Source organism: Delphinapterus leucas, chromosome 8 (genome assembly GCF_059928025.1).
Source record: "Delphinapterus leucas isolate spDelLeu-1000000601 "Yukka" chromosome 8, BTC_Dleu_Yukka2, whole genome shotgun sequence".
Lineage (NCBI taxonomy): Eukaryota > Metazoa > Chordata > Mammalia > Artiodactyla > Monodontidae > Delphinapterus > Delphinapterus leucas.
The window spans coordinates 107634240-107657935 of NC_143136.1; the positions used below are offsets into that span (position 1 = coordinate 107634240).

At 36.8% G+C, this 23696-nt stretch overlaps 1 protein-coding gene across 4 annotated transcripts in view; it reads right to left on the reverse strand.

Moving 5' to 3' along the window:
• Positions 1-306: 306 nt before the first annotated feature.
• Positions 307-23696, reverse strand: part of MAP3K2 (mitogen-activated protein kinase kinase kinase 2) — a 96612-nt gene continuing 73222 nt past the window's right edge. For 2 of the 4 annotated variants that reach the window (XM_022590566.3, XM_089916907.1), the window contains 5 exons: positions 22641-22789; positions 22129-22260; positions 17510-17639; positions 12858-13035; positions 307-9529 (listed from right to left, as the gene is read on the reverse strand). In XM_022590566.3, coding sequence (XP_022446274.1) covers positions 9304-9529; positions 12858-13035; positions 17510-17639; positions 22129-22260; positions 22641-22789 — 815 coding nt within the window. In that variant the 3' untranslated portion in view covers positions 307-9303. The remainder of the gene's footprint in view (positions 9530-12857; positions 13036-17509; positions 17640-22128; positions 22261-22640; positions 22790-23696) is intronic. The other 2 variants (XM_089916906.1, XM_089916908.1) reach the window with 2 other exon arrangements.

The following is a 23696-nucleotide window of genomic DNA, read 5'->3' on the forward strand; positions in this document are numbered from 1 at the left end:
GGGACCCCTGCTCTATATGCGGCATTAACTTAAATGATCTCCAATACTGTGGGAGCATCCATTCCTTACCCTCTGACAACAGACTTTGTTTTTAATCACCACTGATTTCTGATTTGGGTAATCAAAGTGTCCAGAGAACTATGCCAGAGTATGTTGGGTAGAACATTATAAACTTGTATCCTGGGAAGATTTAGTTGCAGTGTTTCTAGGTTGGTCTATTACTGGTCTCCTAGGAAGTGACCAGCTCAGGCAAAGGAAAGACAACCGTGAGCGCAATGTGTCCAAGAACAGATCTGGACAAAACAGTCACAGTGGAAATAAATATCAGCTTTATTAACACTCAAAGTGCCATTCATTTATATTCATTCCATAGTCCAGAAGGTTACTTAGAGTAAGCCTTTGCACCACAATCTTTCAAAAAATGAACTAACATGTAAGAAAAAGCAATTTTCATTGTGCTAATTATTGCAGGCCTTCATGCACGATAAATCTAAACAAAGATGGGTGCCAACAATATACAAATTTCCATATAAACAAAGTCATTGATCACTAACAAAATATAAACATGGTTTCTTTCACATTAGATTTAAAAAGAAAAAAGGCTATTTACCAGCAAGAAAAAACAAGTACATAAAATCTGTAAAACTCAGAAATTTTATACATTTTTACAAGCACAATTTTGAATGAACACAAAGTCAAAATGTGCATGAAATGTGGCACACACCACACTGTATCTGGCTTCTGGTAGGTTTTTCTAATCATATCGGCTCCTTGTAACATAATAAGCTTAGTGACATTCAACTTCAACAGTGGACTTTATTCCTAACATAAGTAATTTTACATGGTACCGCATATTAAAAACAAGGTTTTCCTTAAGCACAACAACATTGTCAGATTGGAACTTTAATTCCCAATTCTTTTTCTGCCAGTTACTTAAAATACACAGTACGGTATAAAGACACAATGTATGTCTGGACATTTCTAAACCAATTTATAGTCAATTACAGAGAATCAGAATTTGTCAATATATTGTTTTATGAATGAGGTCTGACCTTGCCCAGTAAGAAAAAAACTGAAAGTTGAAATCTTTGGGGAAGAATAAAGGAAATATTCAAAAACAACAGTAGGCCAGGCCAACAGCAACTGGAGATATAAAAACCTTTGACATCTCTTCAAATTAATTTAGTTTCTCACATTTTTTCATAGTTCTGAGAATTCAAAGACTGTTTGAGTGGACAGTGTTTTTGCTACTGCTTAAAACCTATTTTTTTCTCTTAATTTGCATTTCATAGAATTCTCAGAGAGAATTCAATGTTGTTCTTTGCAAGAGTATTTTAATTGATAGATATCTAAGTAAATCTGCATCCAATTGTGGAAATACAAATACATTTTGAATGGTTAAAAACAAAACTAAAAAAATATTTTTGATCAGCCAGCTGAAAATATATTCATATAGTAAATAATCTCTCAGAAAGCTTTATATATATTTAATTATTCTAACTAAACAGTACCCTTATAAAACAAGTTCATAAAAATGTAGAAATGAAAATAAGAAATTACTGGGATATATACATGTACCTACAGACAGAAAAAGACATCTCCACACACACATCCCCTGATACACAGAGTTACAAGCATACTTGCCACTTAGTCATGGATTTCAGAATACATATAAAATCAGAAAGTGATGTCGAACTCCTGAGTTCTTCAACAAAGATAGAACCATAGATATGTATACTTTGTAAAAGCAAGAAAGTCCATTTAAGTCAGTAATAGCAGTGCAGTTACTGACGGCTACATCTTGAAAGAAGTTTAAACGTAGAGACACAGACAGTAGTTCAATGCACGCATTCATGATGCTCATACACCCATCAACGATTATTGGTCAGAGTAGTAAATCAGTGTACAAATTAAACATTTCCAAAAATGTGCAAAAAAGTCAACCTTGATAGGAAAAGAACACCTTTGTACATAATTATAAACTGCCCAGCATTCAACTGAGATTAAAAACGTTTACAGAGAGAAACTAATGGATTAAATATAGAGAATTTAATGGCTACATTTAAAAATGTACATTAGGTCAAAGGGTAAATTTACAAATTGATAATCATAGTTTGCAACAATTAAAACTTTATTCTCAGATTTATCCAAGTTTACTTTTATTTACAATGATATTTGAATAAAAAGAACCATGTGAAATGTAAGAGATGTCAGACATTAAAAGTATTTTTGGTATTAACTCTTTTACAATATTTCAGAATGCAGGGTAGCAAATTTTAAAACCAACAGCAATAGAAAAAATGTAAACCTTTTACTTACTAATTAAGATTGTATTAAAAACAACTGTTTGTTTTTAAAGAAGTATTCTTATCGTTAGACACTGTAGTTTCACTTGAACAGGGTATATTGCAAGGGTTTGGCCCACTTTTTTTTTTTTTTGGCCCATAAACCTTTCCAGCTCAAATGTTTCCACTAGTTCTCTCTTCTTATTCCAGGTGGAAAAAAGTCTTTGGAAAAAATGAGAACATGACAAATCCATTTTGGAGCCTAAGTATCTAATATAGTTAGGATGTAATTTTGTTACTTATCTCTCCCCTCACAAGTAATGCTAATGCTAAAGTCACCAATTGTTAGCTACATAAATAAGTGAACACAAAAGTGCTTTTCAGTATAGTCACAAACTTTACTGTTCTCAACTGGCATTAAGGGACTCAGAAATCCTACCTGGGGACAAATTCTGCATGTATGCTGGAGAGCAGACTCGTCCTTACGTTCCAAAGTGTCTATGGCACAAAAAGTCCATAACCTACTTTTCTTCACAGCTTTCCTGAAATGCCCCTCAAGTCAAACACAAGTTCATAAATGTTAAGACATTAGGAAGAAAGTACGCCACCAACCTGAGGCATCATACGTCAAGGTATATGTATATGCGTTTATGGTCAAGTGACATTAATTAAGATTGGCACGTGTACAAACTCAAGCTCATAATGTCTATATAGCTCCATAATAGTTGAAGTAAATTCCTGCATGTCTAAATGCAAACACTGAGCACCTGTCTTTAACTTGAAGGATAGATTGAGATACAAATTCTACTAGTACCTGTTTTATCATTTTTACACTATTAGCTTACAGGTGGGCAGAAGTAACAGTGATAATCATTTTGGCTGTATGTGCAGAGAATATAAAAGCTTTGGTTTAATGTGATTCTGATAATACAGATTGTAAATACAAACAATAAGTCATCAGGCATAGGGAATAATAGTACTCACTGATTTAATGCCTTTGCTGTTATTAACAAAAATATCATTACTGTCAATTAAAATGCCCAATTATGAAAAATATGAAGAATTACATAAGAGACTGCATATAGGCAACAGGTAAAATTTATTCTTTTCTTTACGATAGCTGCAACTCCTCCCTTGACCTTCTGAAACGAAACCATGTCTGCTCTCACTATAACCTAGAGAAGGTTCTCTAGACTCCCCTGAGAGCTCACTACCATCTACAGCTCTGAAAGGTGAGTACAGAGGGATGGTTGGCCCTGATACTTTCACACCTATTATGGCATCCTGTCCAGACTGTGGCAGAAGTTAAAGCAAAGCTAAAGACGACTATGAAGTAGGAACAGTGGCTTCACAGCACGCCTTCCCTAGCCAACCAAAACAGAGGTAAAATTTCCTTTTGAACACTTGGTAAGCTAAGGAAGCTTGTTTTGATAATGTCTGGCAGAATTTCTATTCCAAAGAGCTCATGAAGAACTATGCAAAACCAATTACTTTCTACTTAAGAATTATATATAAGCTATTATACACACATACAAATTCAATTTTAATCTACTTTTAGCAACCAAGAGCTTGGCAATTTACAATAAATACCTTTATTAAACAACCGTTTGTACTAGCTACTTGTGGAAAATGTGCTGGCATTCCATCATCAGTAGGTCACACACATTTGAGCTGTTCTTCCAAGAACAGAGACTAAGCTAACTGGACATTCACACCTTTCCTTCCTTCCCACCCCTGCACCAACTCCAAACACACACACACACACACACACACACACACGTACACACACATACACATTTCACAGAAAAGTAAGGTGGAGTTTTAGTCAAAATGTTAGTCATAAAGTAAGGATTAGAATTTGCTATCCCTGGATTTCTTGCTCATTGCCCTAAGTCTCATTGCCTTAACATCTGTAAACCATTTAACTGACCCCTTTAGGACAAAAACCACCTTTCTAGTTCTGCTTTGAAAATCATAACTGAACCACGACATACAAAGAATTTAGACAGTGCCAGTGTGATTGAAAATCAAGTAATCAACCTGGAACACAATTCACTATGTCTCTTTAGAATTAGAATACCTCTTTCTATCCTTATCTTAGGAATTTGTGTCTAGTAAAACTGCAATGTGTCTATCACAGAACAATGCTAATGTTTCTCTTCTAACATATTAAAAAAAAAAAAAGAGGTAGAAAAGGGTAGGAGGAAGAAGCAGGCATTAAGAAACGTTTAAGGGCCAATACACAGTCTAAGGCCAAATCAACTCTTGAAGCCTACTGATTTTGGAAAAACCTTCATTTCGGTGGGTAACTTGAATTATTATTGATATAAAACAAAATTAAGGCATACAGAGAAAAAGGCACTACGAAAAATTAACAAATTGCTTTCCGTTGACATTTTAACCAATGTTAAAATTCAAATAAATATGAACAGTGCATTTGTAACTAAGGCCAAACTTCATATAAAACAATAAGATCTCAAGAAATTTTCCTGATCTTAGTATAAATAACACTGTTGACAGAATTCAATTTCTATCAAATGTTTTGGGTATTTTAACAATTTAGACCAAAAGAAAATATTTTTTTCTTTAAAGGAAAAAGCAGGAAAAAATACTCTGTAATGGAATAAATGCCCCCATCACTGGAACTGTTTGAGCAGAGGCTGGGTTTTGTAAGAGGGAGTCCTGAGAGAGAGGCTGCTTGACCTACGCAGATCCCTCCAATTTGGGAATACTTTTAATTGCTGTTGTTAATGACATTTTAGTTTATAATAGCCAATGGTTACCCAAAATTGCTTTCCCTCACTTCATAAGAAATAACATTTTAAAACATCATTGCTTAACTTTCAGATTCAGGATATGCCATAAAAATAAGTAACTGGGGGCTCCCCTGGTGGCGCAGTGGTTGGGAGTCCGCCTGCCGATGCAGGGGACACAGGTTCGTGCCCCGGTCCGGGAGGATCCTGCATGCCACGGAGCGGCTGGCCCGTGAGCCATGGCCGCTGGGCCTGCACGTCTGGAGCCTGTGCTCCGCAACAGGAGAGGCTACAGCAGTGAGAGGCCCGCGTACCGCAAAAAAAAAAGAAACTGTTTGCCCATTTTTCCTCCTAGACTGTGACCTCCTTAAGTTAATTTAGTACCATAATAAGCCACAATACTGAAAAAGCAAATGAAAAGGATTCACCATATTTAAAAAAAAAAATCAATGGATTCCTATACTTGGTTGACACCAGGTGATTTTATATCATGCTATTGGTCCCAAATGAAATCAGTGACAAAGAATTCTGCTGTGGGCCAAGGAGTTTGCATCTGGCGAACATCTTGGCTTTTGCACCCAAGCTTAGTTGTCCTATAAACTACTCAGATTTGATTTTCTCAAATGATTTCATGTATCTTATAACAACTCCGTCTCAGAAATACGACACACCAGACCTGACATATATAAGAGCTGAAGTAGCAAAGAAAGCTACTCTAAAGAAATAGTTTCCTCTTTTTAATGTAGCTTCTACTGGGAATAAGATAAAGACTCCTTCAAGTGAAAGCCAATTCAATTTACTATGAAATAAGTTTTAATTTTTCTTTTATAGTTCAGCCTGTGCATTAACATTTCCATCTCTTATATAAATTATGTAAGGTTGACTGTGCCTTTGAAAACTTTCTAAGGCAGTAGTCTTTAACCATTCTTCAGGTTAGAAACATGTTTTGTAAATGAGGAAAATTAAAGATAGTCATACTGAAAATTTCAAAGTCTGTATATTTTTAAATACATTTTAAAGAATTATCATCAAAACTTCCATTAGTCATTATGATATTTCTCAACCCTTTTATTCAATACACTTTGTTTGCAATGTAAAAGATCTTATATTTGGTCCAAGCCTAAATCATGCCATTTTGAATCTTTCAAGGCCTAAGTAGAAAGATATTTCCTGAAAAGCACATATAAGACTGCTAGTGAATCTTCTCCAGCACCAAAAAGTCTGCCACTATCAAAGCAGAATGCATTTTAAAGGCACAAAGTTAGCAGTCAGGTCATTTTCCAGCCTCAGCAAAGAAACATTACAGTATAGAAGAATCAGTTGTGCATTTAAAAAACAAAATACATTTAGAGTCATCTTAAAAAGTCCAAATTTCATTTGTTGATCCATACAATTATTAGAAAGAAAAAATTGGAGTGCTATTTTAACTGCCCCTGATAGAGGTGGTTCCTTTGAAAATTTTCTTTTTTAAATTTAATTTTGGTCTTTCATACCTCACCCCACTTTAAGCTTTTTTGTTCTAGTAGTTTTTATATATATTAACTTTTACTGTGGTTTTTGGTACCTTTACAACTTGTCTGAAATAAATTCACATCACATTTTTATATAACTCTGTAAACTATTAGTCTACTCTTAAGTCTTTCATAAAGAACAATACTTTTCCATAGCTAGTAATATTTTTCTTATAAAACAAAGGTCTTGTGCAGCAGTGTTAAAGTAGTAGTTTCTTTTCAGGTGATTTTATTTTCTATAGCATTTCAAAAAGAAAAAGAGACTGAAAATAAAGCAAACAATTTTGCTTTGGGTTTCACAGTCTCCCAAGATTTCTCTTTAAAGAGCACCTGTCTCATATTCTGCACTGCTGATTACCCTGATAGACCAAAAATGAGCCAAAAGGAAATCACAACCACACAATACAAAGAAACAAAGGAAAAGCCCACTGGTCCAGATACCATGATCCTGCTCAAGTAGAAGAGATGCCTTCACTCATAAAAGATAAAGAAATTATAATAGATCCACATCCTTGGGGACTATGTTTATAGCACAAGATTTGGCAGTTGAGTTCCCAGGGGGAGGAGGCCAGTAATTCATGTTCTTCCTTGCAAGCTGCTTCCTTTCATTATAAGGGTATGTGAGAAGCTTTAACAACTATATTTGTGCTTTGACTTCTTCTCAGACTAGCTAATGGAATTTCAAATATTCCTACAGGGAATGCCAGATAGGACCTTGATACAGTAAAACAACATCTACTTAAGTTCAGAAACAAAGTATTTTAAAAGAGTTCCTAAACGAGCATACCTTTTAGCAGAAAACAAAATACCTGAGTCCCTTATGAATCCCATGAAAGGCATCACAGTTAGGGCCTCCAAGAATACTATTTTCTAGACCTTTAAAAATAAAGTTATTAGCATTTGCTTTAATACGCTGAAAAAAATTGCAAGTGGCCAAATTACCAATATCATTCATGTTTTTCAGTAGCGCAAGTCCATTAGAGATAGTGGGAGTTTCCCAGCTGTCTCGTTCCGCTTAATGTCGTTGCTCTTATATTAGAAATACCTGGCAGTTTTTAACCTTCCTATAAAGTAGCTAATACTTTGTTTTAATATGCCTTTGTTTTCCCACAATTATGAATTGACTATTGAGGAAAGAATACACACAGATGACTGAGTTCAACAGGCTCCGTGTTTAAGTTCATTTTGTGTCTAAAATGGAAGTTACTGATTTGGGTGCAATATGCAGCTGGAAGGGAAAGGATTGTTACTGGCTGTTTGTTGAGACCTTTCACCCTCGACTTGAAGTAGTGGTATCTTCTCTTGTAAAACCCTCATTATGCATTACATCACTCTCTGAAACTTACTTTTTGCAAGGAACCTGCTTTGTAAATGGCCATTTTCATTTATAACTGGGGCTGGTATGTACATCAGGGTTTCTCAACTTCGGCACTTTTAACATTTGGGGCAGGATAATTCTTTGTTGGGGGGCTGGACGTGCTGTTCTTGTATACTTTAATTTGTTTAGCAGCATCCCTGGCCTCTAACCACTAGATGCTTCTAGCATCCTCCTGGCTGTGACAACCAAAAATGTTTCCAGTCATTGCCAAATGCCAAGCAAAACTATCCTCACCCCAGCTGTGAAAACCACTGTTTTACATGCTAACTGTTTTTTGAGGTGCTTTAGTAGTCTGTGATCCAAAGAACAAGAACAACGGTTTCATATCATGACACTAGCTTTTAACACATGGATACTGCAGGTTAAACTCTTAGTTCCTAAACAATGTTATCTATGGGGAATCAGGAGCTAGAAAGGAAGATATAGTATACATGATTTTGATTATTTCTCCTTCCCCTTGATTTTTGGGACTTTCCCCCTCGGGTAAAGAACACAGTTTAAAATACACTAAACAACACTTAGTTCTTCTTTTCATTATTTCTGTTGACCGGCAAATGTGGTCTCTTCTACTGCTTACACATTTAATTAGAGCAATCTCCTTTTGTCTTTTAATTTGGATTTGCTTATTGACTTCCCATATCTGTTTTAAAATAAAACAATATCTTTTCTTTTTTTAAGCAGAAAGCTATCCCTCAAGGTTTATAGATTCCAGTAACATGGGTCTATTATAGTGTATTTGCTTATTATACTGGTTAGGATTAACAAACAAACATACCTCCTAGAGATTCATATTTGCTATCAAGAGTCCTACTGAGCAAAAAGCTTGGTAGACAGAGGTTAGGATCTAAAGAATACAGATACAAGAAGGAACCTATATTCTTTAAGCTGAGTACCTATCCTAAACTCAAGTTTAGGGCTCAACCCCACAAACAAGAATCTATTTTAAATACTATCACTAAAAACTACAAATTATACATCATTTTCTTCTCCTTGTTTTCCATGTCTCCCCATCACTGCCAATCTGTCAGTGACACAGGGAAAGACTCTACAATCTTTAGGTATTCCAAATGATCTTTTTGTACTAAAAAGAGTGACTATGTACTAAAGTGCTTTATGTCTCTGAACCACATCAGTACATTATAAAAATTAAAAAAAAAAAGTTTCAAGTTCTTGTAAGGGAAAAAAAGATTAAATATAAAAACTTCAGGATACTATTATTATTAATCAAATTTAACCAAGAATCAAGAGAAACACTTTCCCTCTTGTCTTTGTTTTCTCCCCCATCTCTCTTTTTTATAAAAAAGAAAAGTGCAGTCAGAGAGAAGGTGAATGAATAGATGGGAGCTGGGTAGAGGCACACGAGAGGTTACTGGCTGCTAGTGATAGTGCACAAACATGTGCCTTAAAAGTTCATCAGCGGAAGGTCTCAGTTTGGCCTCTACAAAAATCCGTTTGAGGAAATCTCGAGTATGGTCTGAGACATGGGGTGGCAGCTTAGGGTTCGTCGGCTGAGTGGCGATTTTAAAGATGGCAGCCATTGCTTCAAATTCTGCCCAAGGAGGCTTTTCCGTTAGCATTTCCACCACAGTACAGCCCACGCTCCTAAGAAGAAATAAAAGAAAGACCTTACACAAACAACATCATCATGAAGTCAGCTAACTAACTACAAAATGAGAAACAGGCGTGAAGTCCATATACATTTAAATACGACTTGGTTTCAAACGTAAAGTTTCATTAAAAGGCTGTAAAAACTGAGGTCGGCGCTCGGCCTCCCGCACGGAGCCTCTGGGGTCGGGGCCGGGGTCGGGGTCGGGGTCGGGGTCGGGGCCGGGCGGGCGGTTCCACATGCCTCGGCAGCGGCTCCCTCTCCTCACTTCCGAGTTGCCAAGGCGCTGCCGCCGCCGCAACCCGCCGCCGCAACCCGCCGCCACAACCCGGGCAGCCCCGCGGGGTCCTCGGGCCGCCGCAAAGCGCCAAAAAGACGCAGGGGTGCGCGTGGCTTCGGCGGGCCCGGCCTGAAGCGCGGCCAGCACCCAACAGCGGGGACACCAGCCCCCGGCCCCGCGCCCCCTACGGGTACTGGAGGAGAATCCCTCGGCTCCTGTCGTCTGGCGGACACTGAGGGCGCGAATGAAGACAACCTGAGAGAAGAAGGCTTCGGGGCCGGAATGAGGCGATTAAGATCGACTGACACGGAGACCTGACAGAAAGGGCTGAAGAAACGGGGTTTTCTGAATTTGAGGAGACATCTTTAAGTGAATTTATGTATTCTTAAGAAATAAGGAAAAATATATCCATACTTGATGTGGTATCATTCCCAAACCTGAAAAGTGAGGAAAGTCTGTTTTAAAGATAAATATGCCTGCAGACACTACTGGACCTCCCAACAGGGATTTGTCAGGGGCAGAGGGCAGTTAGAGGGGAAGCATTTTATGTATGCAGTCTTGAAGAAAAATTTATATTTGGATTCTAGACTTCAATGAATTCTGACAGTTGTAGAAACAGATGGGAAACACTCAAATATTCCTCTTGTTGCACCAAAAAGTTAATTTGCGGTACATGAAATGAATATTGTTTTATAACAACTGTTATTAGTGAAATACTTCCTAGTGCATTTTATTGACTCTTCTTAGTTTAACAAACAGTTTAAACACCTATGCAAACTTAAAATGTGCTTTTCTTTCTGAAAGCTGGTACTGTTTTGAAAGAGCTTTCTAAATGTAAAGTATTGAGAATTTCAATTTGGGTAAAATGTTTGTATAACTTCCAATATTTGATGTTTGTTAAACTCAACTCTGGGCAATCAAAAATGAATAAAAAAGAATGAGGAAATGAATAGGGGCTACCCTCCTTTTCCCAGGATAAGGGGAAAGAAATTTATCATATTTCTTTTTTTTTTAACTTCTTCTTTTGAATTGCTTTGAAGACATGGTTTTTATTGCTTATTACTTTAGGCTTGTAGTTCTCAATCCTGACAATACTTCAAAAATCTTTGCCTGGGCCCCACTCTTGAGAGATTCTCATATAACTGTTCAGATTTGGGCTTTGGGTATAGCTAGTTTTTAAGCACCAATCCTCCTCCTTCCCTCCATTCCTCAAATGTGTGGATAGGTTTGAGAACCACTAGACTAACGGTGGTTTTTCCTGTTTAAAGGAGATAATCAATTTGGGCTTTGTTTTTATATTGCTCTGTTGATGGCTTTGTTACAACTAAATTACTGTTATTACTATTTCATTGTTAAATAAAGTAAGCAGGGCTTCCCTGGTGGCGCAGTGGTTAAGAATCTGCCTGCCGATGCAGGGGACACGGGTTCAAGACCCGGTCCGGGAAGATCCCACGTGCCGCAGAGCAACTAAGCCCGTGTGCCACAACTTCTGAGCCCGCACACCACAACTACTGAAGCCCATGCGCGGAGAGCCCATGCTCCGCAACGAGAAGCCACCGCAATCAGAAGCCAGCGTACCACAACAAAGAATAGCCCCCACTCACCGCAACTAGAGAGAGCCTGCGCGCAGCAATGAAGACCCAACACAGCCAAACTTAAATAAATTTAAAAAATAATAAAGTACTACAGCCTGTGTTTGAGCTAAAAGAAAAAACAAAAACCTGTAGTTTAAACATAAACATCAATGAAAATAAACTAAAATTTAAGCTCTCAAATTTGTTAGGCAAAAAATGTTATTCATTTTATAATTTTTGCTTTATATAATTCTCTAACCTGACATTGAATATAACTGTTTTCTGTCTTTATCTTACAAAGAATACAAACGCTAGAAATTCTTTGTCTTTAGGTGCCTAAAATGCATATCTATCAAAAAAATTTCTCGGGGCTTCCCTGGTGGTGCAGTGGTTGGGAATCTACCTGACATTCCGGGGGCATGGGTTCAAGCCCTGGTCTGGGAAGATCCCACATGCCTCGGAGCAACTGGGCCCGTGTGCCAGAGCTGCTGAGCCTGTGCTCTGGAGCCCATGAGCCACAACTACTGAGCCGGAATGCTGCAACTGCTGTGGCCTGTGCACCTAGAGCCCATGCTCTGCAGTGGGAGAGGCCACCACGATGAGAAGCCTGCGCACCTCAGCGAAGAGTGGCCCCCACTCGCTGCAACTAGAGAGGCTGTGCGCAGCAGCAAAGACCCAACGCAGCCAAAAATAAATAAATTAAATAAATTAAAAAAAAAAATTCTCAGTGGGAAGTAGGAAATGGCCATTTTATGTTCTAACTTAAAATTATTAAGCAATTAAAGGTTAACTGAATTATAAGACTAATAATAAAGATTAATTACTTTTAAAGTTCTTCAGGGAAATAAAATGAAGATAGCTTTCTAATGCTGAAATTTGCTCAAGATGAAATCCTTCCTGGGACTTCCCTGGTGGTGCAGTGGTTAAGAATCCGCCTGCCAATGCAGGGAACATGGGTTCGATCCCTGGTCCGGGAAGATCCCACATGCCGTGGACCAACTAAGCCCGTGCACCACAACTACTGAGCCCGTGTGCCACAACTACTGAAGCCCATGTGCCTAGAGCCCGTGTTTCGCAACAAGAGAAGCCACCAGAGTGAGAAGCCCGTGCACCACAATGAAGAGTAGCCCCCACTCGCCACAGCTAGAGAAAGCCCACGCACAGCAACGAAGATCCAACGCAGCCAAAAATAAATACATTAATTAATTAAAATAAATAATAAAAATAAGTTGTCCTCTGTTTAAAAAAAAAAGATCTTTCCTAAAGAATGGAAGACAGGTTCAAAAGCTCTAGTTATTTAGTCATTTATTAAGCCTCAAACACACACAGTTAAAATGATATTAATCCTTGTAATCCTGACATCCTATTTCAAAAGTACAAAAAAATAAATTTACCTCAGTAAATTCCATCCTGGGTGGAAATATGTTAAGAAGAAATGTGCTTTCGGTCAAATCCCCCATCAAAACCTACCAGATATCTGCTTTTCTGCCATAGCCTTCTCCACTAATCACTTCAGGGCTCATCCAGTATGGTGTGCCTGTGACAGACTTCATTCCTGTCCCCGAAAGACAGATGGTTTGAAGCCGTTTGCTGGCCCCAAAATCTCCTAGTTTGACGTTGCCTGTTGAATCTCGCAGAATATTTGCGCCTAAAATAAGAAATATCCTCATTTCATTATTTGTATTGGCAATTTGGAATACAACATAAAAGAACAACGGCAGAAAATTACTTAGCAGACTCTTCAATCTGTCTCCAAAATCAGGCTGCTCTTCACCTTCCGAGCAGTACCTGGCATAATGCCAGTCATACAGTCAGTGTGCATTAAAAACTTATTACATGAACACTGAATATTTAGAGTCACCTGTGTGATTCAAGACCTAAGAAGTTTCTCCCACTGAAAAGGACTGGTGCAAGTGGGAGGCGAGGATGAAAAAGAAGAGAAAGGGGGAAAGGGCTAAGAATGTGAAGTTCAGAGAAGGATGAAGAAAAGCAGTAGCAGGCTCTTGGCCCCAATTTCTCTGTCATAAAGTAAGAAGCCCATGTCTATAGATTATTTCCCTGAGGACCTAGCATCTCCTCAGGAACCTCTTAAGGGACCTTCATAATCAAAATCTTTTCATTCTTCATTCTCAGTTTCTGTACAGTGTATTTTAAATCTAATCTAAGCAAGCTTTGAGGTTTCTGTTTTAAAATTTCATTTACTTCCATAATAAACTTTTAATTTTACTTATTATAAACTGACCTTGATAGCCTGGCTGAGGTGGTGTTTGCAGAGCCCTCCCCTGTAAAGTTACTCTTTCCCCTTTTCCATACTTAGCTCTTTGGAAGAAGTTCACTATGTGTAAAGGAGTGAGAAGTTATGCTACAGGCTTAGTAGTTACATATAAGGGAATTATTCTGCATGGGAGATTTGTCTCTTCTCTCCCATTTATTTATTCAACCATCCATTTCTATCAGTCTGAACACATGGATATTAATTTTATACTTTGGGTTATAATCCAATGACTTTTCGCTCAAGCTGTTCCAGCTCTGGCCATGGGGAGCTCTCTCTGTTGGCTCCTGTGTCCCTCTGCCATACCTCAATCATTGTGTTCTTGCTTGATTTGATTTCTGGATTGTTTGTTTGTTTCTTAGTATCGTCTTACGTTCTGGTACTAGAAGACGTTCCAGGCTCACCTTGTGTATCCCCTGTAACCACTTCTAGAATTAGCCATTTCTCCGTTTACTGAAGAATGGTATCAGAAACCAAGATCTAGGAGCTAGGTTCATTTATTTTTATTCTCTATTTTCCCCCCTTTATCATTCTTTAAACTCAATCTTTTTTCTGGGATTGTAAGTCTAGTTTCTTCTTATGTAAATTATTTCTATTCTCATTTTTAGCTTTTTCTATAAACTACCTGTTTTTAAACGAGCAACTTATTTTATTAGCTTATCTAATTTTAGTTTCTAAATTTTACCTCAATTATTTTTAAGTCTTCCTAACCTTAATCATATTATTTTTTTTTTTTTTAAAATTCCCTATTTGTCTTTTTTTTTTTTTTAATGGCCTCTAAGAAGGAGAGTGAATAGTGGAGAAAATGTATTATAGACTGGAGAGAATGCAGACTGTCCATCCCCACCATGAACTTCTGTACCTGTCTTTCTGTTCTCCCAGCAAATTTCCCAGTCTAGTCAATTAAGGCTTTGCAAAGCCTCTCTCTGGGCAGGGTTAAGGATCCATTCTCTGCATGCCATAAGCCTAAGTACGCCATGGTACCGGTGATTCTCTAAGACACTATTGCCTTTTTAACATCTCCCGCTGTCCAATTCTTAAAGAAGGACTCTGTCAAAAAAAGCCACCGTGTCTAAAATATTTAACCTGGGGAAGGACAAGAAACAAGCCAGTTTTTACTGGTTACCAGCTGGGAAGGAACAGTCCCAGGCAGGTCACAGACAGACAGAGCTATCTCCAGGGAGTAATCACCAATGCTGAACCAACGGCCATCCATACAAAGGGCTGAGGAGAAAATGTATAGCCAGGTTCCCAATACAGTTATCTAATTTTTCAAAAACTTACTTTGGATATGTTAAAAGTAAGCTATGAAGGAGAGTTTTCAAATATACACATAAAGCAGACCGAACCGCATATGAACCCCTCACACTATCTGAATCAAATGAAAGACATCGCGATCCATCAATAGTTCAGTCCATATCTCTAAAAGATAAAGACTCTTATCACACCTAAGAGAATGGACAGTAACGCCTTTAATATTATTAAATGTACATTCAGTGTCTTTTTGTTTTTCTTTAAAAAATCAGAATCCAAATAAGGTCCTTACATTGAGAATCATTAATACATCTTTTAAGTCTTTTGCTAAAGTTCCCTCCAACCTTTTTTTTTTTTCCTTTGCAGTTTATGAAGAGTCTAAGCTGTCTGCCTATAGCTTTCTTATTGTCTAGATTTTGCTGAGTCCATCCCAAGGAGTCATTTAACATGTTCATCTGTTCTATATATTCTATAATTCTCCAATTTGGTAGCTGAATCTAGAGGCTTGATCAGATTCAGGTGCAAAAAAATTTTCTTTGGCAAAACTGCTTTGTAGATAATGATATAGTCTATGAATAGGAAGCATGTAATGACAGACTGTCTGTGTGAAGTGATGTTAACAGCTATTAACATTTAGTGCTTATGTCTACTAATCTGTTAGTCATTGTAAAATGGTACTATTCTATCATTCCTGCTTCATTTGTTAGCCAAAATATTTTTATAAAGGTAAGTTTCCTTTCATCCACTATTTAGTCCTCAGTACAGTTCATAAAAGAAAGGTCCAATAAAGAAACCCTATTATTAAATAATGAGTTGGTTCCCTAGCAACAATGATCAATTAATTTTTACCCTAGGTTTCATTATGAACTCATGAGTCTAAACTTAAAAGTAATCAACTAGCTTTCCTTTGCCCTCGCCATTTAAAAACTGCTCATTATAAAAATTTAGGAATTACATAAAAAGTAAAAAGTATGCAGGAGAAAAACAACTATCACTCATTCTGCCACTTGGAAATAACCACTGTTAATCATGTAGAGATTGTAAAATTAAAGTATGACCTAGAAGAACGAACTTGAGATCATACTGCTTTATCCAATTTTATACCTTACATTTTTCTTATCAATATATTTCCCCTATAATGTTTTTAAATCAGCTTGTTTCCAACCTCCTCATTTTACTGGCAAGGTTAGAGGAGGATCCGCTTGGGGGGTAGCTCCCCTCAGTTCCTTTACCTTATCTTATTATCAGGGGTAAAGAGAAACTGGCTCGAATAGAGATTATTCCTAATAGAATAATTCACAATCAAATCATTTTCCTATGTGTTTTTTTTTTAATTGAAGTATACTTGACCTACAACACTATGTTAGTTGCAGGGTGTACAACATTGTGATTCAATATTTCCATACACTACAAAATGGTCACCACCTTATGTGGTTCTTTAAGCTTTAGGGTTTTGAACTTGATAGCTGAGGTCTGCCTAAGCTGGGTAGACCCTGAGGTGAAAGACAGGCTCTTATTTCTTTCAGATCATGAGCCAGGTTGTCATCCTCTAAGACTCACTAGTAAGGTCCATTCTTTACATGTGATCTGGCTCAGGCATTGTGCAGCAGATCCTACTCTGTGACCAGACACTAGTTAGGAATGTTCTCTTTAGCCTGAATATGGCCATATTCAGGGCGTGATATACCACAGAAAGGAAGTAAATTCCTGGTAGCTCATAAGAGCCCCTAGAAAGACCAATGAAAAAAAAATTCAATTTATTATTTATAAATGTGTGTTGTGTATTTGTTCATTATTCTCGTCAAATGATTGAATAAAGTGATCTTTATATTCGGGTCACAACCTGGTTTTTACAGAATGAAGCCTCTCAGCGTGCTTTGCAGTACAGAGTTTTATGACTCTCAAACTTACATACCTCCACCACTATTTTGTCTCACTTCATGCAGTTACCTTATGTAACTGATCCATGAAAACAGTTGAGTTTGTGAGTTTTAAAAAGTGAGCTTAACTGAGTTGCAGTTTATCAAAGCTCAGTCTTGGTCTCTCTTCTCATTCTCTCCCTTAGGTAATGAGGTCCATCCCTCAGCTTTAAATATGATCTCAGCATAAAGTACATCATCACCGTAACTAACTTTTGAGTGCTTTCTAGGTACCAAGAACGGTTTTAAGCATGTTATATGCATTAACTCATTTAATCCTTGTAAGAATCCTGTGAGCTGTTCACTATTATCACCCTCCTTAAAAATGAGGAACTGAGGCATAGAGAGATTGTCTCGTCTAAGGTCACACATCTGGTGATGGATAAAGCCTGAATCTGAATCAGGTCAAATTCAGAGCCCCTATTCTTAACCGCTATGTCCGAATGCCTGTGCGCTATATGTGAAAACATGTCTCATTTTCATGCTCATTTGAACTTTACTGATTCTGTGAGCCCCAACAGGGGAGCTTTCCTCTTGTGGCGACCTGAACAACACAACTAGCTGGAACTGTTTTCCCATGGTACTTTAAAGGTACATGTATTAAATGCTGAATTTCTTAACCACAGCACATGTTTCGTTAAAAGAACTGTGTACTTAAAAAATACCTCATTACTTACCTTTTATATCTCTATGAACAATCATATTACTGTGCAAATAATGAACTCCCTCCAGAATCTGACGGGTGTATTTCCTAGTCACATTCTCAGTAAGAGCTCCATATGCTTTTAGTTGGTCCTTAATTGAACCCTAGGATAAAAGAAAACGAAAGAAAACTATAGTATGGTTTGAAATGAAAGCTACTAGTAAATCTTTATTTTTAAAGACGTGTACATGGGTATTTATTATTCTTATCGACTGAATAAAGTGATCTTTATTTTATTTTTAACATCTTTATTGGAGTATAACTGCTTTACAATATTTTATTTATTTTATTATTATTATTATTTTTTTGCGGTATGTGGGCCTCTCACTGTTGTGGCCTCTCCTGTTGAGGAGCACAGGCTCCGGACACGCAGGCTCAGCGGCCATGGCTCACGGGCTCAGCTGCTCCGCGGCATGTGGGATCTTCCCGGACCGGGGCACGAACCCGGGTCCCCTGCATCGGCAGGCGGACTCTCAACCACTGTGCCACCAGGGAAGTCCTATTTTACTTATTTTTAATTGAAGTTTAGTTGACATACAATGTCATGTTAGTTTCAGGTGTATAACACAGTGATTCGACATTTAAATGCATTACAAAATGATCACCACGATGAGTCTGGTAACCATCTATCTCTGTACAAAGTTATTACGGTATTATTGACTATATTACAGTATTATTGACTATATTCCTTATGCTGTATATTACATGACTTATTTATCTTAAAACTAGACATTTTAATTTGGAGAATCCTAGTTCATGACTGGGAGGCTTTAATTGGACAGCACAGGAATTCTCAGGAAGGACATTATATGCCATTAATTTAACATAAAACTCTACTATATTCCCTGACTAGAATTGTGGAAGGAAGCCTTTAAAACTATTCTTTGACTGATACCCTTGTTTCTATGACTATGCTGGTTCTATCTCCTGTTCCTTGCAACTGTATTTTTTTAAATTCTCCAGTACTTTTATCTTGCATTGTTTTTGCCCTGAATACATTTTTGATTTTCCTACTTGCTCTTCTATATACGTCCTACTTTAATTTTATTTATTTTGTTCTTACTCTGTTTTTAAAACACAGTTTTATTGATACCTGCAAATTTACTTCTCAGGAGAAAGAATGGGTATGATGAGAAGATCAGAACACACGTGAGATTTTAAAGTTTTTCTTTTATATATTCACTGTTTTAGTTCAAAACATGAGAAAATTAAAAAGGAATTTCTAATTTTCTTACATGTTTTAGGCAGGATGAGGTGCCATCTCTGAGAATAGGGAATCAATCTGGTGAGACATAGGCACTTGAATTTTGAAAAAGCTTCCCTGCTGATTCCAATGTGCAAATTTGATAAATAATCACGACTTTAAAAGATGGAAATAAAATGCTTCCTGAGGGACAAAATCTTTTAGAGATAACATAACCAAATGTTCCTGTCTTTCCTTGAATTTTGGTAAACTGTGTACTTTGTCATATAAAAATAGATCCTTGGATTTTACAGGTTTAGCCACTTGCTGTTTCCACTATTCATGAGCAATCCCTGAAGGGACAGCAAGATGCAATTCTGCTGACCCCAACTTGCAAACACGCGTGGAAAGCCTTAGGCAGTGAGTGAACCCAGACAACCAGTCATACCTATAACTCAATGTGGCTCGTTCTTCAGTCAACTTATTATGTCTCTACTTGCAGTAATGCACAAAATTACAGAGCTAGAACTGAGCTTTCCAAACCATAAGCCCCCAGATACTTGTAGGCTGCAAATGAGTATCAGACTTACAGATCCTCTGGGCCCTCTGGCAGCTGGGCCAGTGGCCCATGGTGCTAACAGCTCCATCAGGGTAGTCTGTTTACTGCTGTGTAACATGAAAATATTACCTTCTTCAGTGTGAACAACTGGAATGGGCTGGAAAGCACTGTGTCAGATAAAAACAGTGTGTGTGTGTGTGTGTGTGTGTGTGTGTAAGAGTAACAGAGAGAAGTCAACTGCTAGGCCAGGTATTGGAAATAAAAGAAAGTTATGGTTCCGGTGTAAAAGTAGTTCTAGATAGACTAAGGAATGGAATGTTATGTTGGGAAAAACTGAAGAATGGAATGACAATTTTGGCAAAGCTTGAATCTAGGGCATAAAGGGGTCCATTATACCAAATTTAATGAAAGAAATTATATAGCATCATTTACAGACTTGGAGATTCAGGAAAGTCTAGGAACATCTACGTCCATCCCATGTATGCCATGGGCTTGCCATACACATAATTCATTTAGATTGCCAGTGAACTATCATTAATTTAGTAACATGCTTTTCAAATTCAAGGAGTGATAACCTAGACTTTGAAAAGACAGCTGCCTTTACAAAACCTAACGAGAAACATGATCTAACACCTCTTCCTGAATAGTCCTAGTTTAGTCTTAAGATTGCTAAATATATAAAGATTACCCATATCTCCATTTGCGATGTAAACTGGTTCTAACCAATGAGCCATTTTAATTAATTTTATCTTCAACAATCTGGGTCTCTATTCACATTTATTCATAGTTATTTCCTTATTTTTAATTTAAATATTTGTTGCACAAACAGTAATGGGAATCTGAATAAGAGAAAAGTCAATCACAATCCCAACATAATACATTTTCATTTTTCTAAGTTTCTTCTGTTCTTGTCCAAATACAGATACTTTTAAAATATCATTAATATTAAAAAGCATTTTATATTCTTTTCCTCTAAGTACTTCCTCCAACTTTGCTACATGGGCTTCACAATTTTAATTTTTAATATATACTGTCTTGGACAATGCCATCATAGTTTACTTCCACTGGGGGAATTGATATTTCCACTTTTTCCATCACAGATAGTACTAAAATAAAGGTTCACAGCTTTCTCCTTCTTTTGGATTACTGCTGTAGACTAAATTTTAAAAAACAATTTACACTGCCAACATAATCTTTGAAAATAAAAAATAGCAATGATGAATAACAGTGGTGTCCCTATAAACAATTATTCATGAAGATAAAAATCAAAGTAAAATTTACTGTTGCTGTTGTAAGACCGAGGATGTGTTAAGACGATTACAATCGGCCTGTATTTGCAGGCCTCTCATCTGGGGATTCAACCAACTGCTGATTGAAAATATCTGGAAAAAAAACTTCCAGAAAGTTCCAAAAAGCAAAACTTGAATTTGCTGCACTGGCAACTATTTACATAGCATTTACATTGTAGTTGTAACTATTTACATAGCATTTTTATAAAGGACTTGAGCATCTTTGGATTTTGATAGCCGTGGGAGGCCCTGGAACCAATTCCCTGGGGATACCAAGGGACAACTGTACTATGAGATACTGATCCACAGTTTTATTGATCCATAAGATTAAACTGCAACCTGTACATTCTACATACAATTCTAATAAGCTATTTCCTTAAAGACCCATAAATCAAGCCTTTTTCTAACATATACTGCCTATTATAAGAATGAATGTATTTTTAAGTGAGTAAATATATACCACCATCTTGAAAATCATTAGTATTAGAATATACTCTACAAATACTAAAAATAATGAAGAAGGAATGACAGAGTTTTTTGCAAATCACATTTTTCACCTCCCAATGAAATTACTGACTCAGGCAATGACTATCAATCTGTGTTAAAAACATTAGGTGGATAGTTGAAAAGGAACTGGATATTCCTATGTGCCACTGCTGTAAGCCCAGATTACTTTCTCGTCTTCAGGAAAAAACAAAACTTTACAATGGAAGAATCAGGACGTCAATCACCCTAGTCAAGCAGTCACCTTAGCATCACTACCAGTAGAACAACCAGAAATTGTATGTCTCCTAATGGGATGCACAGCATCATTTAGGATGCATGCGAATAAATACTGAATTTGAATATAATTTAGATTTTAGATCTAACTTGGAGTTTACAGGAAATATAGGGATAAACGAACAAACTAAACACCACCATGAGGATGCAAGGGGAGAAATCTATGAGATGAGACTGTCAACAGAACAACTAGTTTGGTCTCTTTCTTTTTTTTTTCTTAACGTCTTTATTGGAGTATAATTGCTTTACAATGGTGTGTTAGTTTCTGCTTTATAACAAAGTGAATCAGCTATACCTATGTGTATATCCCCATATCTCCTCCCTCTTGCGTCTTCCTCCCACCCTCTCTATCCCACCCCTCGAGGTGGTCACAAAGCACCAATAGCTTGGTCTCTTTGTCGAATCTGTCACCTAAAACTGTTCTAGATTAAAAGAGGAATAAGAGACATAGCAGCAAAATGTAATGTGTGGTCCTGGACTGAGTCCTGGTTTGGATAAACCAGTTATTACAGGTTATTTTTAGGACATTTAGGGAAATCTGAGTATAGACTGCTATGATGTCTGTAACCTATTTTAGTATACTTTAGTATTTTTAAAAAACGAGTTAAAAAATACAAAGATAGATGAAGAAGACAGAAAATAAAATTGTATTACCCAGTTCTCATTTAAAACTCTTCCAAAATGTCCTTAACATTTTATAATCAAAGTTTTGTTGTTTTTCTTTATTCTCAACTAAGACTTTAAATAGAATATCTCTATTTTCAAAGGATGTACTAACTTACCCCTGGCATATATTCCATAAATATGGAAAGTGTTTTTTCTTGGGGATCCCTCAAACAGCCATAATACTGAACAATTCGCTCATGCAGCAAGTTTTTCAACAACTGAATTTCACACTCAAGTGCATTTACTTCCTGAAAGACAGAACTCACTGTTAAGTCTTTACAGCATTGCTAGTAAAAGCAAAAAAATTCTAACTTCATGGACCATCAAGGTGATTTCAATCTGAAATTTTCACTTCCCAAGGAATAAACATTTTAAAGTCTCTAAACAATAATAACTTTTGTAACAGTCCTTGATGGTATGCTAAAGCAACACTAAATCACATTAGGAATATAACTGAGTACTAAAAGAGAAAAATCCATAGTACAAAGTAAACAAACATATCTAGCTATCTATTTTTTTGCAAATAATTTGCATTGAAGAAAAACAAAAAATTCTATTATGTGTTATATTTATTTTAGTAAAAGTGCTTCTTATAATGTGACAAAGCAGCTTATGCAGTGATTCTTACCTTGCTGGTCTCAGGGCTATCTGGGTCAAACTGAACTTGCTTAACAGCCAATTCTCTTCCTGTATCAACATCATAACAGAGGTAGACCCTGCCAAAGGCTCCCTGGCCAAGCAGTTTGCCCAATCTCCAGTTGGTTGGAGCACGAGGTGCTAAAAAAGAACATTTTCTTAAAATGGAATAGCCCAATGGCACACAATGGTTAAGGACTACTGCATTATTGATATCCTTAATTGAATATGCTTGGATATTAAGGGAAAATCATGTTCACCCAAATTCATAATGATCATCATCTTTGAAAACTGTAAGAATTCTAAACCCAAACAAGGTTCAGATCCCTATGACTAATTTTTTCCAGTGAGATTTTTTTTCACCTGATTATAAACGTAATAGCATCTTTCACTCAATTTAAGATGCCACTGATTATGTAAGATGCACTACTTCTAATCTTTATTGCAGTAATATCTGTAATTAGTTTTTCAACTGCCTACAATGTAGAAAGCTGGAAAGACCATCGTTCTCATTCTAACAAGAAGAAATCTTGAAAGCAGCCAGTGGGGGAAAAAGCACACTATATACAGAGGAACAAAGATAAGAAATACAGCAGACTTCTCCTCAGAAAGTATACAAGCCAGAAGACAATGGAGAAATAACTTTAAAGTGCTGGAAGAAAAAAAAAATTGCCCAGAACTCTATACTCAGAAAAATATATCTTTCAAAAATAAAGGAGAAATATGAGTTTTTCAAACAAACAAAAGCTGAAAGAATTTATTACCAGTAGACTCGTACTACAAGAAAAGGTTAAAAACAATTCTTCGGGCAAAAGGAATTTGATACCTGACAGAATCTTGGATCTACATAAAGATCTACAGAAATAAACTGGAGGTATATTTAAAAGACATTCTTCTCCTATTTTTAATCACTTTAAAATATAGTTGCCTAAGGCAAAAATAGCAGCAATGTAGTGCGAGTCGCAGATGTGAAAGCAAAATATGACAACACTAGCACAAAAGAGAGGAATTCAGAGTATAAAAATATTGTTGCAATAAATATCTTTGA